The sequence below is a fragment of the Caretta caretta genome, chromosome 3 (assembly GCF_965140235.1).
Source record: "Caretta caretta isolate rCarCar2 chromosome 3, rCarCar1.hap1, whole genome shotgun sequence".
Lineage (NCBI taxonomy): Eukaryota > Metazoa > Chordata > Testudines > Cheloniidae > Caretta > Caretta caretta.
This window is the reverse complement of record NC_134208.1, coordinates 1207891-1227845: the sequence shown is the minus strand read 5'-3', so window position 1 is coordinate 1227845 and position 19955 is coordinate 1207891. Positions and strand designations below refer to the sequence as shown.

Genomic DNA, 19955 nt, shown 5'->3' with positions numbered 1-19955 from the left:
TGGGGGGTCCAGCTGGGAATGAGGTCCTGGGAGCTGAGCGCAGCACCCCAGCGCCGGGGAGCAGGACTGGCCCCAACGCCCCGAGTCTGCACCCCTCCCTGGGGTCCCGTAGCTGCCCAGAGTCCGGGACAGCTCAGAAAGTGCCTCCTCTCAGTGGCCCCGCTTCCCTCGTGTGTCCTCGGCCAGTGACAGCGGGCCGGGGCGCTGGGTGTGTCTGTGCAGGAGATGGGGCAGCACCTGCCCCAGAGCGCCAGGGGGCCCAGCACTGGGCTCAGCATGCGCCAGGCACGAGGGGCCTGACCTCTTCCTGGTAGGCGCTGGCGCTCTCAGAGAGGAGAGACCAGGTGAAGTCTGGCAACCCCACACCGCCTAGGGCCAGCCCTTCATCCGGGGGTGAGAGGTGTCTGTGCTGGGCCCATGTAACGAGCTTCAGGCAGGGGGTGCAGTTTAAGGCCAGTCACCTGGACACTTTCCCATTAAGAGCTTGAAAAGAAAATCCTCTTCCCTGGCTTCTCCTCCTGCCCCTGACCAGCCCCCAGCACTGGGGCATGCAGGCCGGGAGGGGAGTGAGGAGAGACCAGTGAAGAGCATTTCGGCTCTCATTAAATCTCTGCTAGAGGGTCCCCAGCAGCCAGGGCAGCCAGCCTGGGCAAGTGCCTTGCTGGGTGGATTTCTTGCCTGCAGCCACAGCTCTTGGACTCAGAGACTTTAGGGCCAGACAGGCCAGTTGTGATCATCTAGCCTGACCTCCTGCATATGGCAGGCCACAGAACCTCACCCCCCTCCCCTGTGGTACACCCAGAGCCTCTGGCTGAGTCACTGACGTCCTCAAATCAGGATTTAAAGACTTCACGTGACAGATGCCACCATTCACAATAGTTCAAACCAGCGAGTGACCAGGGTCCCAGGCTGCAGAGGGAGGCGAGACCCCCCCAGGGTCCCTGCCAAGCTGACCCGGGGAAAATTCCTTCCCCGCCCTAAATCCAGGGATCAGTTAGACCCTGGGCACGTGGGTGAGACCCACTAGCCAGACACCTGGGAAAGAATTCTCTGCAGCAGCTCAGAGCCCTTCCCCCCCAGTGCCCCATCACCGGCCGTTGGGGAGATTTGCTGCTAGCGGTCGCAGATCAGCTCCATGCCATCGCAGACAGCCCCATCACACCACCCCCTCCATAAACTGATCACGCTCAGGCTGGAAGCCAGTTCGGGGTTTTGCCCCCACTGCTCCCCTTGGGCGGCTGCTCCAGAACTTCACTCCTCTGGTGGTGAGAAACCTCCATCTAATTGCAAGTCTGAACGTGCTGATGGCTAGTCTCTAGCCGTGTGTTCCTGTGCCCACATGGGCACTTTGCTTCAATAACCCCTCTCCCAGCCCGGTGTTTATCCCTGGGGTGGATTTGGAGAGAGCAATCCCATCTCCCCTCGGCCTGCATCTGGTCAGGCTAAACAAGCCGAGCTCGTTGAGTCTCCTCCCGTAAGGCAGGTTCTCCATTCCTCCCATCAGCCTCGTCGCCCTTCTCTGCACCTCTTCCAGTCTGGATTCATCGTCCTTCCCCGTGGCAGAGCAGCCCTGCCCACAGTGCTCCGCTGAGGGCTCACCAGTGCCTGGTAGAGTGATACTAACTCTGCCCGTCTCTCTGGGAAATCCCTCGCCTGATGCACCCTAGGACTGTGTTAGCTTTTTTCACAGCCGCATCACGCTGGCGGCTCATAGTCCCCCTGTGATCGACCCCTGCACCCGGGTCTCTCCTCCTCCCTTGCTTCCAAAGGAGATGTCCCCAGCTTAGAGCAGGGATTCTGGTTGTTAGTCCCCAAGTGTGTGACCTGGCACCTTGGCATGGATATCTCTGCTCTCCACCCTTGGTTTGGGCCTGCTTGGCACTGGGCTGGGGGAGCAGGTGGTGCTGGAGATGAGTGTGTCCTGGGGCAGTTACCCACCTGTGCCCAGTGTGGTGCTGTGAGCACTGGCCTACAGGAGGACACAGGACTGAAGCCTGACCTGGTGTACATGTGGGCCCTGCCCTAGGCGCTCTCACACTGGCGGGGGGCTGATTCTCCTCCACTTCCTGCCCCAGGAGTCTGTGCCACCGTTAAACAGACGCAGTCTCTCACTTGCCATGCCGGCCACTGGGAAGGCTGCAGAGGGGACTGCTGGGCGAGGAGGGGGAACAGGGCAGTGTGACTTACCTCTGTCTTCTCTTATGCAGCTGGCTGCAGGCAGGATGGCAGCGCTGTGGAGGTCGTACCAGCGGCTCATGGCCCAGCACCCCTGGAAGGTGCAGATCCTCACAGCTGGTAAGAGCCTCTGGCTGTTCCTTCAAGTGGCTCTGTCTGGGGCTTTCTTGGAGGAGAGTTGCTATGAGGCTGAGCACGGGGCAGGCCCCAGGCCCAGGAACTGCAGGGTGGAGTGAGGCAAAGGTGCGTGGAGTGAGCTGGGTCTCATGCTCCGGAGCTGGGACCCTTCTAGCAGCTGTCTGCGCTCAGGTCTGGGGACAGAGAATGCTGCGCCCCAGGGGCTTGAGAGGTGGGCAGGGGGACAGGCTGAGTGCCGCTGCTGGGCAGCTGGCTGTAGCCAGGGGCACGGGCAGGCAAGAGGCCTACCTAGGCTGGGCTGGCCCAGCTCCTTACCCTTGATGCCCTGGTATTACCAGGACCTGGCTGAACGTGCAGAGTTGCTGCTTCGGGGCCGAGAGCAAAGCTGGTGGATGGCTAGGAGCAGCCATTTGGGTCGTCCCCTCGCCAGTAAGTGAGCCAGGGCCTTCCCCCCATGCCTCCCCTCTGCTTGGGTTGCTGGGGAAGGTGCTAGTTCCAAGTCTGACATGTGAGCCAGCCCCGGGAGGGGCTGCAGGTATGCATGGCTCACACACGTGTCTGTCCTGTGTGCGTCTGTCACTCACCCAGCCCAACCCTGACTGCAGCTTCAGCGGTGACTGCTGGGCTGTGTTGGGGAGGGTGGGGGGCTCAGGGACCCTTTCAGTAGGCTCACAAGCCTCCTGCAGGTGCTGGGCCCCCTACCCTCCCTAAGGATCCCCACACCTGAGCCAGTCTGTTTACATGACAAATCTGAGGAACTGTCCCAGACTGTGGTGTTAGCAGAGGAGGTCTGGGAACAAATTGATAAATTACACAGCAATACGTCCCCAGGACCAGAAGGTATCACCCAAGGGTTCTGAAGGAACTCAGATATGAAATTGCAGAACTGCCAGCTGAGGTGTGTAACCTATCGCTTAAATCAGCCTCTGGACCAGATGACTGAGAGCTAATGTGATGCCAATTTTTAAAAAGGTTTCAGAGGAGCAGCCGTGTTAGTCTGTATCCGCAAAAAGAACAGGAGGACTTGTGGCACCTTAGAGACTAACCAATTTATTTGAGAATAAGCTTTCGTGAGCTACAGCTCACTTCATCGGATGCATAGAATGGAACATAGAGTAAGAAGATATATATATTCATACAGAGAAGGTGGAAGTTGCCAATAAACTGTAAGAGGCTAATTAATTAAGATGAGCTATTATCAGAGGCGATCCTGGCAATTACAGGCTTACTTGGAGTCCTTGTGGATAATTCTCTGAAAATATCCACTCAGTATGCAGCAGCAGTCAAAAAAGAGAACAATGTTAGGAACTGTTGGAAAGGGATAGATAATAAGACAATGAATAACATAATGTCACTCTAGAAATCCACCTTGAATACTGTGGGCAATTCTGGTCGCCCCATCTCAAAAACGATACATTAGAATTGGAAAAACAAAGAGAGAGGCAACAAAAATGATTAGGGGGATGGAACAGCTTCCATATGAGGAGAGATTAAAAAGACCAGGACTGTTCAGTTTAAGGGCTCCAGAGGCAGTTACAGGCCGGTAAGCCGGACTTAACTGCTGGGCAAGCTGGTTGAAACTATAGTAAAGAACAGAATTGTCAGACATATAGATGAACATGATATGTTGGGGAAGAGTCAACATGGTTTTTGTGAAGGGAAATCATGCCTCACCAATCTGCTAGAATTCTTTGAGGGAGCATGTGGACAAGGGGGATCCAGTGGATATAGTGTTCTTAGATTTCCAGAAAGCCTTTGACAAGGTCCTTCACCAAAGGCCCTTAAGCAAAGTAAGGAGTCATGGGATAAGAGGGAAGGTCCTCTCATGGATTGGTAACTGGTTAAAAGACCAGAAACAAAGGGTAGGAATAAATGGTCAGTTTTCAGAATGGAGAGAGGTAAATAGTGGTGTCCCCCTGGGGTCTGTTCTGGGCCCAGTCCTATTCAACCTATTCATAGATGATCTGGAAAAAGGGGTAAACAGTGAGGTGGCAAAATTTGCAGATGATACAAAACTACTCAAGATAGTTAAGTCCCAGGCAGACTGCGAAGAGCTACAAAAGGATCTCACAAAACTGGGTAACTGGGCTACAAAATGGCAGGTAGAAAAGGAGTACTTGTGGCACCTTAGAGACTAACCAATTTATTTGAGCATGAGCTTTCGTGAGCTACAGCTCACTTCATCAGATGTTTACCGTGGATACTGCAGCAGACTTTATATACACACAGAAATCATGAAACAATACCTCCTCCCACCCCACTGTCCTGCTGGTAATAGCTTATCTAAAGTGATCAACAGGTGGGCCATTTCCAGCACAAATCCAGGTTTTCTCACCCTCCACCCCCCCACACAAATTCACTCTCCTGCTGGTGCTAGCCCATCCAAAGTGACAACTCTTTACATAATCAAGTCGGGCTATTTCCTGCATAGATCAAGGTTTTCTCACATCCCCCCCACCCCCATACACACACAAACTCACTCTCCTGCTGGTAATAGCTCATCTAAACTGACCATTCTCCAAGTTTAAATCCAAGTTAAACCAGAACATCTGCGGGGGCGGGGGGGGTTAGGAAAAAACAAGAGGAAACAGGCTACCTTGCATAATGACTTAGCCACTCCCAGTCTCTATTTAAGCCTAAATTAATAGTATCCAATTTGCAAATGAATTCCAATTCAGCAGTTTCTCGCTGGAGTCTGGATTTGAAGTTTTTTTGTTTTAAGATAGCGACCTTCATGTCTGTGATTGCGTGACCAGAGAGATTGAAGTGTTCTCCGACTGGTTTATGAATGTTAGAATTCTTGACATCTGATTTGTGTCCATTTATTCTTTTACGTAGAGACTGTCCAGTTTGACCAATGTACATGGCAGAGGGGCATTGCTGGCACATGATGGCATATATCACATTGGTGGATGTGCAGGTGAACGAGCCTCTGATAGTGTGGCTGATGTTATTAGGCCCTGTGATGGTGTCCCCTGAATAGATATGTGGGCACAATTGGCAACGGGCTTTGTTGCAAGGATAAGTTCCTGGGTTAGTGGTTCTGTTGTGTGGTATGTGGTTGTTGGTGAGTATTTGCTTCAGGTTGCGGGGCTGTCTGTAGGCAAGGACTGGCCTGTCTCCCAAGACTTGTGAGAGTGTTGGGTCATCCTTTAGGATAGGTTGTAGATCCTTAATAATGCGTTGGAGGGGTTTTAGTTGGGGGCTGAAGGTGACGGCTAGTGGCGTTCTGTTATTTTCTTTGTTAGGCCTGTCCTGTAGTAGGTAACTTCTGGGAACTCTTCTGGCTCTATCAATCTGTTTCTTTACTTCTGCAGGTGGGTATTGTAGTTGTAAGAAAGCTTGACAGAGATCTTGTAGGTGTTTGTCTCTGTCTGAGGGGTTGGAGCAAATGCGGTTGTATCGCAGAGCTTGGCTGTAGACGATGGATCGTGTGGTGTGGTCAGGGTGAAAGCTGGAGGCATGCAGGTAGGAATAGCGGTCAGTAGGTTTCCGGTATAGGGTGGTGTTTATGTGGCCATTGTTTATTAGCATTGTAGTGTCCAGGAAGTGGATCTCTTGTGTGGACTGGACCAGGCTGAGGTTGGTGGTGGGATGGAAATTGTTGAAATCATGGTGGAATTCCTCAAGGGCTTCTTTTCCATGGGTCCAGATGATGAAGATGTCATCAATATAGCGCAAGTAGAGTAGGGGCTTTAGGGGACGAGAGCTGAGGAAGCGTTGTTCTAAATCAGACAAACACCTACAAGATCTCTGTCAAGCTTTCTTACAACTACAATACCCACCTGCAGAAGTAAAGAAACAGATTGATAGAGCCAGAAGAGTTCCCAGAAGTTACCTACTACAGGACAGGCCTAACAAAGAAAATAACAGAACGCCACTAGCCGTCACCTTCAGCCCCCAACTAAAACCCCTCCAACGCATTATTAAGGATCTACAACCTATCCTAAAGGATGACCCAACACTCTCACAAGTCTTGGGAGACAGGCCAGTCCTTGCCTACAGACAGCCCCGCAACCTGAAGCAAATACTCACCAACAACCACATACCACACAACAGAACCACTAACCCAGGAACTTATCCTTGCAACAAAGCCCGTTGCCAATTGTGCCCACATATCTATTCAGGGGACACCATCACAGGGCCTAATAACATCAGCCACACTATCAGAGGCTCGTTCACCTGCACATCCACCAATGTGATATATGCCATCATGTGCCAGCAATGCCCCTCTGCCATGTACATTGGTCAAACTGGACAGTCTCTACGTAAAAGAATAAATGGACACAAATCAGATGTCAAGAATTCTAACATTCATAAACCAGTCGGAGAACACTTCAATCTCTCTGGTCACGCAATCACAGACATGAAGGTCGCTATCTTAAAACAAACAAACTTCAAATCCAGACTCCAGCGAGAAACTGCTGAATTGGAATTCATTTGCAAATTGGATACTATTAATTTAGGCTTAAATAGAGACTGGGAGTGGCTAAGTCATTATGCAAGGTAGCCTGTTTCCTCTTGTTTTTTCCTAACCCCCCCCCGCCCCCGCAGATGTTCTGGTTTAACTTGGATTTAAACTTGGAGAATGGTCAGTTTAGATGAGCTATTACCAGCAGGAGAGTGAGTTTGTGTGTGTATGGGGGTGGGGGGGATGTGAGAAAACCTTGATCTATGCAGGAAATAGCCCGACTTGATTATGTAAAGAGTTGTCACTTTGGATGGGCTAGCACCAGCAGGAGAGTGAATTTGTGTGGGGGGGTGGAGGGTGAGAAAACCTGGATTTGTGCTGGAAATGGCCCACCTGTTGATCACTTTAGATAAGCTATTACCAGCAGGACAGTGGGGTGGGAGGAGGTATTGTTTCATGATTTCTGTGTGTATATAAAGTCTGCTGCAGTATCCACGGTAAACATCTGATGAAGTGAGCTGTAGCTCACGAAAGCTCATGCTCAAATAAATTGGTTAGTCTCTAAGGTGCCACAAGTACTCCTTTTCTTTTTGCGAATACAGACTAACACGGCTGTTCCTCTGAAACCTGTCAAAATGGCAGGTGAAATTCAATGTTGATAAATGCAGAGTAATGCACAGTGGGAAATATAATCCCAGCTATACATATACAATGATGGGGTCTAAATTAGCTGTTACCACTCAAGAAAGAGATCTTGGAGTCACTGTAGATAGTTCTCTGAAAACATCCACTCGATGTGCAGCAGCAGTCAAAAAAGCAAACAGAACGTTGGGAATCGTTAAGAAAGAGATAGATAAGAAGACAGAAAATATCATATTGCCTCTATATAAATCCATGGGATGTCCACATCTTGAATACTGCGTGCAGATGTGGTCGCCCCATCTCAAAAAAGATATTTTGGATTTGGAAAAGGTTCAGAAAAGGGCAACAAAAATTATTAGGGGTTTGGAGCAGCTTCCATATGAGGAGAGATTAATAAGACTGGGACTTTTCAGTTTGGAAAAGAGATGACTAAGGGGGGATATGATAGAGGTCTATAAAATCATGACTGGGCAGGAATGATGTCCCTAGCCTCTGTTTGCCGGAAGCTGGGAATGGACGACAGGGGATGGATCACTTGATGATTCCCTGTTCTGTTCATTCCCTCTGGGGCCCCTGGTACTGCCCGCTGGTGGCAGACAGGACAGCGGGGGAGGCTGGCATCACCCTTACCCGTTGGAGCCCATCCAGTTCCCTCCCATGTAGGTAGGAGGCAAAGGCTCCCTCTGCCCCAGAGCAGAATGCACTGGTCAGGGGCTATGGGGCAGGTGAGCCCTGAGAAGGAGCCTGGCTTCAGGGCAGGGGTGTCCCCCTCCCATGCAGCTGCTCTGTGGGGAAGTGGGTGGAGCTTGTGGCTGTGTGGGTGGGGATGTTTGCGTGTGCATCTGTCTGTGTGTGTGCGCGTCTTGCTGTGGGTGGTGTGGTGTGCGTGTGTCTCTGTGCGTACATGTGTCCGTGTTTGCACGTGTGTGTGTGTGACTTTGGGTGGAGACGTGTGTGTGTGCGTGTCTCTGTGTGTGCGTGTGTCCGTGTTTGCACGTGTGTCTCTGTGCGTGTGTGCGTGTGTGACTTTGGGTGGAGACGTGTGTGTGTGTGTGTGTGTGTGTGTCTGTGCGTGTGTGTGAGTGACTTTGGGTGGAGACGTGTGTGCGTGCGCGTGTCTCTGTGCGTGTGTGTGTGTGACTTTGGGTGGAGACGTGTGTGTGTGCGCGTGTCTCTGTGCGTGCGTGTGTGTGACTTTGGGTGGAGACGTGTGTGTGTGCGCGTGTCTCTGTGCGTGTGTGTGTGACTTTGGGTGGAGACGTGTGTGCGCGCGTGTCTCTGTGCGTGTGTGTGTGTGACTTTGGGTGGAGACGTGTGTGTGCGTGTGTCTCTGTGCATGTGTGTGTGTGTGTGTGACTTTGGGTGGAGACGTGTGTGCGCGCGTGTCTCTGTGCGTGTGCGTGTGTGCGTGTGTGACTTTGGGTGGAGACGTGTGTGTGTGCGCGTGTCTCTGTGCGTGTGTGTGTGTGACTTTGGGTGGAGACGTGTGTGTGCGTGTGTCTCTGTGCGTGTGTGTGTGTGTGTGACTTTGGGTGGAGACGTGTGTGTGCGCGTGTCTCTGTGCGTGTGTGTGTGTGTGCGTGTGTGACTTTGGGTGGAGACGTGTGTGTGTGCGCGTGTCTCTGTGCGTGTGTGTGTGTGACTTTGGGTGGAGACGTGTGTGTGCGTGTGTCTCTGTGCGTGCGTGCGTGTGACTTTGGATGGAGACGTGTGTGTGCGCATGTCTCTGTGTGCGTGTGTGACTTTGGGTGGAGACGTGTGTGTGCGCGTGTCTCTGTGCGTGTGTGTGTGTGTGTGACTTTGGGTGGAGACGTGTGTGTGCGTGTGTCTCTGTGCGTGTGTGTGTGTGTGTGTTCTACTTAAAGTCCTGCACAGGCTCTTTTCGGGGGAATAAGGCCAAGCGCCGCATTTATTGGTGACCCATGCATCAATCAACACTGTGCCGTAGGCACATGGCCGATATCACACTCCTGCGCCCACACAGAAGCACGCTCTGCTTGTTACTGTTACCAACTAGTTGCTTCCCAGGAGTTTTCAAAGATAATGGCCAATGGCTCTGCAATCACAGCCGCCAATTCCTTTAGCACTCTCGGATGCAACTCGTCCGGCCCCATGGACTTGTGCACGTCCAGCTTTTCTAAATAGTCCCTAACCACCTCTATCTCCACAGAGGGCTGGCCATCTCTTCCCCATGTTGTGATGCCCAGCGCAGCAGTCTGGGAGCTGACCTTGTTAGTGAAAACAGAGGCAAAAAAAACATTGAGTACATTAGCTTTTTCCACACCCTCTGTCACTAGGTTGCCTCCCTCATTCATTAAGGGGCCCACACTTTCATTGGCTTTCTTCTTGTTGCCAACATACCTGAATAAACCCTTCTTGTTGCTCTTAACATCTCTCGCTAGCTGCAGCTCCAGGTGCGATTTGGCCCTCCTGATATCATTCCTACATGCCCGAGCAATATTTTTATACTCTTCCCTGGTCATATGTCCAACCTTCCACTTCTTGTAAGCTTCTTTTTTATGTTTAAGATCCACTAGGATTTCACCGTTAAGCCAAGCTGGTCGCCTGCCATATTTACTATTCTTTTGACACATCGGGATGGTTTGTCCCTGTAACCTCAACAGGGATTCCTTGAAATACAGCCAGCTCTCCTGGACTCCTTTCCCCTTCATGTTAGTCCCCCAGGGGGTCCTGGCCATCCGTTCCCTGAGGGAGTCGAAGTCTGCTTTCCTGAAGTCCAGGGTCCGTATCCTGCTGCTTACCTTTCTTCCCTGCGTCAGGATCCTGAATACAAAGTTTCTATATAAGGGTTTGATGCCAAGTTCCTATATCAAAGGACTAGATACAAAGTTGTATGAAAATAGAGGTTATATATGAAAAGACTAATACAAGGTTATATGAAGAGGCATAATACAAAGTCATATGAAAGTTCTGCGAAGACGCCTAGTGCAGAGATTTATCTGCACGTGCGTTAGTGTGTTGCTGGTGTGGGGATGCGTGCGGGTGTCTCTGTGTGTGGGGGTGTTGCTGTGGGTGCAGACGTGGGGCTGGGGTGCTGGAAGTGCTCTGCCGGAGGCTGCGCTGGGCTGGGGGTTGGAGGCCGTGCCCAGTGGGGCCTGGCATGCTCTGGGGTGGGGAGGTTGCAGGGGCTGCAGCCCCACGCGAAGAGGAGCCCCCAGCTGCATGTGCCAGTGAGCAGGGCAGGGAGTCACTTTCTGGTGGGTGTTTGGCTCTGGCACGAGCCTCGGTGCCCTGGCGGATTCGCATTCCCCCCACCCCTGCTTGAGTGGCAGGGGCGGGGCGCTGAGGTGGGCAGCAGCTTCGGCCAGTCACAGGTGTCCCCTCCCTGCCAGCCCCAGCACCCCACTGTTCCTCCCTTAAGCACCCCAGGCCAGGCCTGAGCTGTCGGGCTGCAGCCAGGAGAGGGCAGCACACACTCAGGTTGAGGCGCCCTCCAGGGCTGAGCTCCTGTCTAAAGGGGTCTCTGGCGTCTAAGGGGGTCTCGGGCTCCGTCTGGTACAGGCCAGGCACTGCCTGCTCTCCCTGCCCTTCCTCAGAGCTCAGCTGCTGTGCTGGGGCTGCAGCTATCTACAGGGGTCACTCCTGTCCTGCAGCTCCCCAGGGATGTGCGCCGGGCAGGCTCGGGCTCGGCCCCGAGGCAGGCTGGGTGGCCCAGACTATGTGCACAAGACTGTTCCAAGCTAGGCCCAAGACAGCCTGGCTAGGCTGGGCACTGTCCCACCCGGAGACCTGCCAGGCTGGTCCCTGGAGCTCTCTGCTCCCCTTTACGCAGTGCTGTGCCCTCAACTTGGCTCTGGATCTGTGCCCACCTGGGAGAGCAGCCCTGGCCCCTTTCACCAGCCCTCCTGCTGCTCCTGGGTCTGCCCTGAGCGGGGTCAAGTCGGGCAGCCCCTGCAGAGAAACAGGCTCCTGCCCAGAGCTGCAGCCCTGGGTCCCCAGTCCCTGCCAAGTCTGGGGGCAGGGACCTTGGGTGAATATGAGGAACTGGAGGACGATAAGGGACAGGCTCCAGGAGCCCCGAGTGGGATAGCGGAGGGGCAGCCTGGCACTGGGGGGGGGCAGGCACCCACCCTGGCAGCTGGCTCGGAGCACCAGGGGCCTCCAGCAGGGAGCAGAGTGAGGCTGTGTGCCTGGGACAAGCTTGGGTGTTACTGGCACCGGGCACAGGGTTCCCTGGCCACCCTGGATTAACCCCTTTGTGCCGCGGAGCAGGAGCAGGGCTTGGGGCAAGATGCCGACACCAGGCCATTGGCCAAAGCCACCTGGAGCATCAGGGGGGCGTCTCTTTGCGGCTCTGCAACAGCCGATGGGGCCAGAAAGTGGACTTGGAACCAGACTGCCCCTTCTTACCCATTCAGCACAGCTGTTCAGATTTCTGCCCCCGGGCACTCCCCTGCTGCCAAGGTCAGCTCAGTGGGCTGACCTCGCACAGACCAGGCAGGGCCTGTAACCTCTGAGACGACCCCTCCTCCCCACCCGGCACACAGGAGGCCATGGGGGGCTTGGTTGTTCATGCGTAAGAAGACTCAGTCCCTGCTTTAGTGCAGATCTTGGCAGCTCCCTGAGCAGTGACGGACCCACCGGTGTGGTGAGCAGGATGCTCTGTGCCCTGTTGCCTGTTTGTTGGAGCAGGTGGGTGTGTGGCAGGGGTTGGGTCTGCTGGATGCCCAAGCTGGAGTGGGTTTTCTGCCTCCTGGCAGGAGTGGGGGGGCATCTCTGGACTCGAGGCTAAGGTGTGATGTGCCCCTCTGCCCACAGCGGCCTGGTCTGTGTGGAGGCAGCGGGCATGAACTGGACAAGCACAGGCTGGGTAGCTTACCCAGGAGATGGCTAGGGGGTGATTTTGTACCTACATGGGGAGAGGGCCTTGCAGCCAGAGGCAGAACAAGGGCCAGCGGCTCGCAATCTTTCCAGACGACTGTGCCCCTCTCTCCAGGCTGGTTTGTCTCGTGTACGCCAAGGTTCACCTCACTTACAAACCACTTGCTAATAAAATCAGACATAAAAATCCAGGAGTGTCTCAGCCACACTGTTACTGACAAATTACCGACGTCTCACTGTCACCACGGAACAATAACCAACTGGAACAGAACTCCCGTACTTACGGGTCAGTGTCTAGTGTCCATAGAGCAGTAGAAACAAGTCATTGGCTGGAGGAAATGTTAGTTTGTGCTGACTTGGCTAGTGCTTTTTATGCAGCCTGTTGTAAGACCATGGCGATATCTAAAGGAGTTCAAGTACCCACTGGCGAGCGCTGGGTACCCCCAGGGTGCGCGTCCCCCCCGGGTCGAGAAGCACGGAGCTAGAGAACTCCAGACTGGAAAGAAGGCGCAGAGGTCTCACCGTGGGGGTAATTCCAGCACTTGGGGTCTTTACATCCGGCCTGGCTGGCTCTGCCTCCCGCTCAGCTCTGGCTCGCCAGCAGGGCTGGGCTGGACCCAGGGCTGCTGCAGGAGGCTCCCTGGCCTGGGCCATGCAGGAGAGCAGGCAGGCCGGTCACAATTGCCCCTTATGGCCTTCAGATGTATGACTGCCCCCTGCTGAGGCTGCATTGGCAGCGATCCTGGGGGGCGAAAGGCTCCCGCCCGTCTCCTAGGCCACGGAGCCAGTGGGAGCCCGGGGCTCAGAGTGCCAAGGGGCAGGGGCCGACCACAAGACCTGGGAGAGCAGCAGCTGCCCCCTGGGGCAGGCTCCTCATTAGTGTTACCGGAGCGCCCGGGACCCGCTGTGGGCACTGCACAAGTGAGGCCCAAGAGACAGACAGACAGACAGACAGCTGGGCAGTGTCTCTGCACACCGCCAGCCTGGCTGCTGGGTCTCTGGAGGCCTCGTGGCAAAGTGAATGGGGGGGCAGGGAGGGTCTAGGAGCCGCCCCACGCATGGGGGCAGCCGGGGGGAGCACTGAAAGCCTGTTAGAAATGTCACAGGTGGGCAGTGGAGCTGGCCTCAGGGAGCAGCCCTTCGATGGTAGGCGAGGGACTAGGCTGAGTGGGGACAGGCTGCACCGGGCTGTGGCCGTGATGTCTGAGGCGTTAGCGAGGAGGGATCCTGATGTGCTCGGAGTGCAGGGCTAGGACCGGTTTCAGAGGAACAGCCGTGTTAGTCTGTATTCGCAAAAAGAAAAGGAGGACTTGTGGCACCTTAGAGACTAACCAATTTATTTGAGCATGAGCTTTCGTGAGCTCCCTGTCTGCTGCTCAGCCGTCCCGGCCGGGGCTCGCGGGGGGTTTCCTGGTTCGAGGTCGGGGTCCTGCGTTTTCCCAAATATTTTCCTTTCCCAGGAGGAGAGTTGGGGCTGGTGTGTTGGCTGTGATGCCTGGTGCCATGCTCCCCCAGCACCTGGGGTTGGCAGTTTGTTGTGCCTGGCCGGGGGGTCTTTGTGCATTTCCTGCTCTCGTGCCTGGGCTTGTGGCCTCCCAGCTCCAGGAGGGTTCGGGCCAGAGCCTGGCCGGACAGCAGCACCCCCTCCCCCAACACCAGTTATTGGCAGGGCACATTCGCTGGGGGGAGCTGGGTGACAGGAGCCATGTTAGCACAGAGACAGGGTCTGCTCCCACTCCAGCCGTTCTAGCCTTGGGGTCTACAGCGCCCGTCCCTTGGCTTTCACCTGCCTTGAGGGCAAGGCTGGCCAGGTGCCAGGCTTTGGGGCAGCACAGGGTCCTGCCTCTTGCTGCTGTGCAGGCAAGGTGAGTCTGCCAGGGAGCGGGACCAGGGGCGTGCCTGGGGGCGGGCGCTGCAAGGCAGCACAGGGCCAGCGGTGAAGGTGATGCTGCAGCCCAGCTGCTCTCTGGCTAGAGGGACCAGCCCTTGGACCCGGCAGACATTTCCAGTGGGCTGGGTTTGAAGCCCCCGTGACTGAGCCTGTTTGACTCACAGAATCACAGAGTTGGAAGGGACCTCTGGAGGCCATCTAGTCCAACCCCCTGCCCAAGAGCACAGCTCATCGGGGCAGAGCCCTGCTGCCCTGGCACATAAGGACCAATAAAACATGATTCCCTCTGCAGTGACCAACTCAGGTTACAAACTGCTGCTCTCCTCAGAGGAGACAATCAGTGAACTCCTCCTCAGGAAAACACGCTGCTCACTTAGAGTCGGCACTTTGAGACCTTGGACAAGAATTGGGGGAATTGTCATGTACACATTTTGTTTGGTCTCCTGTGGAAGCAGGCAAAAATCTGTCAACTACTGCAAAGGCTTCTGTACTGTCCAGTTCTTCCTATGCCCGCACCAGATTCTTCATATCCCAGGCTGGGAAGAATACTATTGGACTGACTCGCTGCCTTCTGCCTCACTGTGTAACTCCCGGGGCATGAACCCCAAAGGGTGTGGGTGACTCGGCTGCCCATCCGGGTGCAGAGTTAGGAGGCATTCCTAGACCGTCAGGTCCACTCCCGCTCATCTGCAGCGCTGGGACAAGAGCCCTGTTCTAATGGGCTGAAGAGGAGCTGGCTTCTAGCAGCGTCCTCCAAACAAGCCCTCATGGCGTCTCTAAGCTAGAGTCTGCTGCCCAGGGCCGCCTGCTGGCTGGGCATGGCAGGATCCCCAGCCTGTAGCACGGTGACAAAATGCAGCTGTGAGTCAGGCCTGTGCTTTCTGTTCTCTGAGCATCCCTGCGGCTTTCCCCCCGCTCAGTCTCCTCTCCTAGCTCTGGCAGTGCGAAGCGCCAGCCAGCCAGCCTGCCTGTGTCCTGAGTGGGGCCCCGTGAGCCCCTCCTGCTCTGGCTGTCAGGGTGAGTCAGCAAAGTGGCTCCACCCTGCTCCTGGCACTAGCCCATCACGTGGCAGAGGCAGTGAGGTGCAGGGGTAGGGAGCCCTGTGTTCTACCCCAGCTCTCCTACTGACCTGCTCTGCGACCTGCTTCCCCTCCCTGCCCCCTTTGGCTGACATGGCTGTGAGGGGCAGGGCTGGCTCTCACCCACATGTACTGTGCCCGGCAGGGGCAACACATTGGAGGGACACAAAGTGGAGCACCAGCTAAGGGGGGGCACATGTCCCCCCATGTGGCCTGCATGTGAAGGACAGCTACATTATTCAGGTGCTTCTGTCCCATTGGTTCCTGGAGATAATTTTTAAGTCTTCTGAAGCTGGTGAATGAGTTCAGGATGATACAGGCACAATGAGAAGGATTCTTATACATCTGCAATGCTCTGGAAAGATAGTGCTTCCAAAGTACTGAAAATGAGTCCAGGAGCTCTTTCTTGGTGGATAACAGCTAATTTAGGCACCATCATTTTGTATGTATAGAATCATGAAAGGTCAGGGCTGGAAGGGACCTCAGGAGGTCATCGAGTCCAACCCCCTGCTCAAAGCAGGACCAGCCCCAACTAAATCATCCCAGCCAGAGCTTTGTCAAGCTGGGCCTTACAAACTCCTAAGGAAGGAGATTCCACCCCCTCCCCGGATAACCCCTTCCCGTGCTTCACCACGCTCCTAGTGAAATAGCGTGTCCTAATGCAGGCAGCCCTCGGCTTTACGACGTTCGGGTTACGGCGCGTGGCACTTATGCCGTTTATACTTGGGCACCCCGTTCTGACCAACTTTGACTTTGTGATGCTCGAGTTGGCTCCACAGCACGCCCGCGCACAAGCTCACACGCGCACTGGCATTCCGCCCCGCCGCTCTCCCTGACTCAAGACCCTCCGTAGCTGTTCCGACGCCGTTTTCACACGCTGATTCTCTGTGCTGCCGCACTTTTTCTTAAACGTTAGTGTTTCTTTGCCCATAATAATGGCAGAAAAGCAAAAATCTGGTGCAAGTGATGTTTCTTCTTCTACAAAACATAGAATAAGTACTATGGAAACAAAAATGGAAATAATTAACAGGTCCAAGAAAGGTGAGATGCCAACTGAAATTGGTAAAGCTTTGGATATCCCCCGAACAACTATCGTGACCATTCTGAAAGACCAGGTACGAATTCAGGAACATGTTAAGGGCTCGGCTCCTATGCAATCAGCTGTGATAACTAAGCCACACGTTGGACTTATCGTCCAAGTTGAGAAACTGTTAACTATTTGGCTGGAAGATCAAAATGAATGCCGGGCTCCGGTGAGTTCAGGCAGAATTCAGGAGAAGGCCGGAAGTCTTTCCGATGATCTAAAGATACAACAGGGGGAGAGTTCCAATGCTGAGCCTTTTAATGCCAGCAGGGGCTGGTTGATGCGGTTTAAAGCCAGGGCCAATTTGCACAACATCAAGGGCTCAGGTGAAGCAGCTGATGGGGAGGCAGCTTGTGTTTTTTCTGAAACATTGGCTGAGAGCATTGAAGGGGGCTGGGGAGGATTGTGCTCAGCAAGTTTTGAATGTTGATGAAACTAGGCTCTTTTGGGGAAAAAAATGCCACCGAGAACCGACGTGGCCAAAGAGAAGAAATCCGTGCCAGGGGACAAAGCTGCTAAAGAGAAGCTCACTCTTTTCCTCGGTGCAAATGCTGCAGTTGACTTCAAACTTAACCTTTTGCTTGGGTACCATTCGGAAAACCCCAGGGCTTTCAAGGGATAGTCCAAGGCGTTTCTCCCAGCGATATGGAAAGCCGACCCTAAGGCTTGGGTCAATCGGAACATTTTTGAGGATTGGTTTAATCATCATTTTGTGCCAAGCGTCAGGGATTTTTGCAGCAAAAACCGTCTTGCATTTGACGCATTGTTAATCCTTGACAATGCTCCTGGTCATCCAACCATCCTTGATGACCTGCATCCTGACATCAAAGTGGTATTTCTGCCCCCCAACACCACCTCACTGTTGCAACCCATGGACCAGAGGGTAATTGCATCCTTCAAGGCCCATTATCTCAGGAGCACATTTGCCCAGTGTGACGAAGTGGGAATGTTCTTAATGTTTTCTCTGAATACTTTTCAGAGTAACAGCCGTGTTAGTCTGTATTCACAAAAAGAAAAGGAGGACTTGTGGCACCTTTGAGACTAACCAATTTATTTGAGCATGAGCTTTCGTGAGCTACAGCTCATGCTCAAATAAATTGGTTAGTCTCTAAGGTGCCACAAGTACTCCTTTTCTTCTCTGAATACTGTGTGAGTGCCTCAGTTTCCCCTATGCAGTTCTTAAGTATCTAGGTGGTGGGATAAGCTGGGTGATTGTTGCAGAGCCCTAGAGGGCCAGTGTGATGCTGTCTGCACAGAGAATGGCCGACACCCTGTCTCCTGGCCACTGATGGCCTGGCCGCCTCCTCTGCAAGGTGCCAACTGAAGGAGTTGGGGAACAAAGAGATCAGGTGGCCTCCTGGCCTGGGAAAGAGACAAAGGCTGGAGGAGGGGTGGGAGAGTTGAAGTTTGGAGCTGGCTGGGGAAATGGAGGGAGGCCCAGATGGGGCTCTGGCCTCCCTGGCCCCGAAGACGGACCTGACTGAGGGGTCCTGTTCTCTGTACCTACAAGCTCTGTTTTAGACCATGTTCCTGTCTTCTAATAAACCTTCTGTTTTACTGGCTGGCTAAGAGTCCCGTCTGACTACAGAATTGGGGTACAGGGCCCTCTGGCTTCCCCAGGAGCCCCGCCGGTGTGGACTCGCTGCGGGAAGTGCACGGTGTGAAGAGGAGATGCTGAATGCTCCGAGGTCAGACCCAGGAAGATTGAAGCTGTGTGAGCTTCTTGCCCTGGACACAGTCTAGTCACAGAGAGGAGGCTCCCCCAGAGTCCTGACTGGCTTCGTATGGAGTAGTTCCAGAGCATCGCCCGGTGACTCTGTGACACCCAGGCCATCAGGGCAAATGAGAGGAAGGTGGACCAACTCTGAAGGAGTTCTGAAAGGGCTTCAACATTTACCATGCAGTTAAGAACACTGGTGAGGCATGGAATGTAGTCAAACAATCCAATTTGAATGGTGTTTGGAGAAAATTGTGACCTGATTTTGTGTCGGACTTCCAAGGATTCACAAACACTGTTGAGCAGGTGACCAACACTGTTGCTGAAATGGGCAAAGAACTCAACTTAGACATTGCACCAGAGGATATTGATGAGTTGCTGGCATCACATTCTGAAGAGTTAACTAATGAGGACCTCATTGCTTTGGAACAGCAAAAAGTGGCAGAAGAAGATGCACCCACTTTTGAAGAGACTCCTCCTCATAAAGTCTTGACAACAAAAGTGTTGGCTGAGGCATTTCAACATTTGGAAGCTGCCATGTCCTTGTTTGAGGAACACGACCCAAACATTGAGTGCAGTGCATCTGTGAATAGGAGCATATCCAACATGTGCAGGAAAGGAGGAGAACATCTTTCCACACTTCCTTGGACACTATAGTCAGGTCGAAGACTCACCGGTGCGGCACCTCCTACTGCTCATCGGGGAACTAGCTCTTTTCCAGCGTACCGAGCGCCCTCTGCAGGCTGGTGTCTTGCCTGCGCTGGCCCCGTGTCCCTCCCGGACCCCGGTGCCCTTTCCCTCAGGGTTCTGCCCTAGCAGTACCCCCACCCTATTTCCAGGCTGCCCCTCTGCAGCCCCAGTACCTTTCGTAGGCCTTCAAGGCCTGCGGCCTGGGGGTTTACCAGGCTGGAGCTCCCCAGCTCTCTTTGCCCTTCCGCAGCCCTGCTCCGCTTCAGGTACCTTGCTCCCAGGCAGCTAGCCCTTGACCTGGGGGCGCTGTGCTGCAGGGAGAGGGGCAGGGACTGATCTGGGGGCGCTGTCCTCTCATGGTCAGTGTTGGCCTTGCCTTCTGCCTGAGAGCTCAAGATACAGGGCTAGAGTGAGACTCCTTCAACTCCTGGCCCCCAGCCCTCTTATCAGGGCCAGCTGGGCCCGAATTTGCTGGCCACACCTGTGGTCAGCTACTCCCTCAGCTTCCCCCAACTGTTCTCACTCCATTTCCAAGCCGCAGCCCTCTCCAGGGCTGCTTTTAACACCCTGTTCTGCAGGAGCATCTGCAAACTTTGCCCCCTCACTGTTCACTCCTTTTTGAGGACCATTCATGAGTATGCTGAACAGCCCTGGTCCCAGTGCAGACCCCTGGGGACACCCCTATTTACTTCTCTCCATTCTGAAAATGGACCATTATTCCTGCCCTTTGTTTCCTGTCTTTTAACTGGAGGGCCTGGGAATGCTTTCAGGATCAACTCAGGATCCTTAATTTAATTTAATGACCAGCCTTTTGTTATCTTAATCACCCTGCCTCTGTTTATACACAAATGCTCTGCACCAAGGGTGGAAGTTTTCCCAGCACAGAACTCTATGTTCCACACTCAAGCTCTGACTCCAGGGTGCTGCTGGGGCCCTTGCCTCTTCCAGGCGATTGGGGAGGGGCATGTGACCCTTAGCGCCCCCCCCTGCCCCCCGCATCTCCCTGCCCCAGGCAGATGGGGCTTGTGCTCTGTGGATTCTGCTATGTACGGCAGGTGCTAAGAGCTCTGCCCAGGTCTAGCCAGATCCCCCCCGACAGCACCTGGGCTGGCCCCTGGCTCCTGCCATGCACCACCACACATAGGCTTGTTTGGCCAAAGTGCCCAGGCTGGGGGCACCGGTCAGCCAGCAATGAGCCAGACCCCCATGCCATGTGCTGGGGGCGGGGGCTGGCGGGCACATGTGCCCTGCAGAGGTGCAGCCTGTGTGGGGCCCATGGGGCTGTT

At 54.1% G+C, this 19955-nt stretch overlaps 1 protein-coding gene across 5 annotated transcripts in view; it reads left to right on the top strand.

Moving 5' to 3' along the window:
- Positions 1-19955, top strand: part of MPV17 (mitochondrial inner membrane protein MPV17) — a 56815-nt gene that overhangs the window by 1193 nt on the left and 35667 nt on the right. For all 5 annotated transcript variants that reach the window (XM_075126255.1, XM_075126256.1, XM_075126254.1 and 2 more), the window contains exon 2: positions 2208-2295. In XM_075126255.1, coding sequence (XP_074982356.1) covers positions 2223-2295 — 73 coding nt within the window. In that variant the 5' untranslated portion in view covers positions 2208-2222. The remainder of the gene's footprint in view (positions 1-2207; positions 2296-19955) is intronic.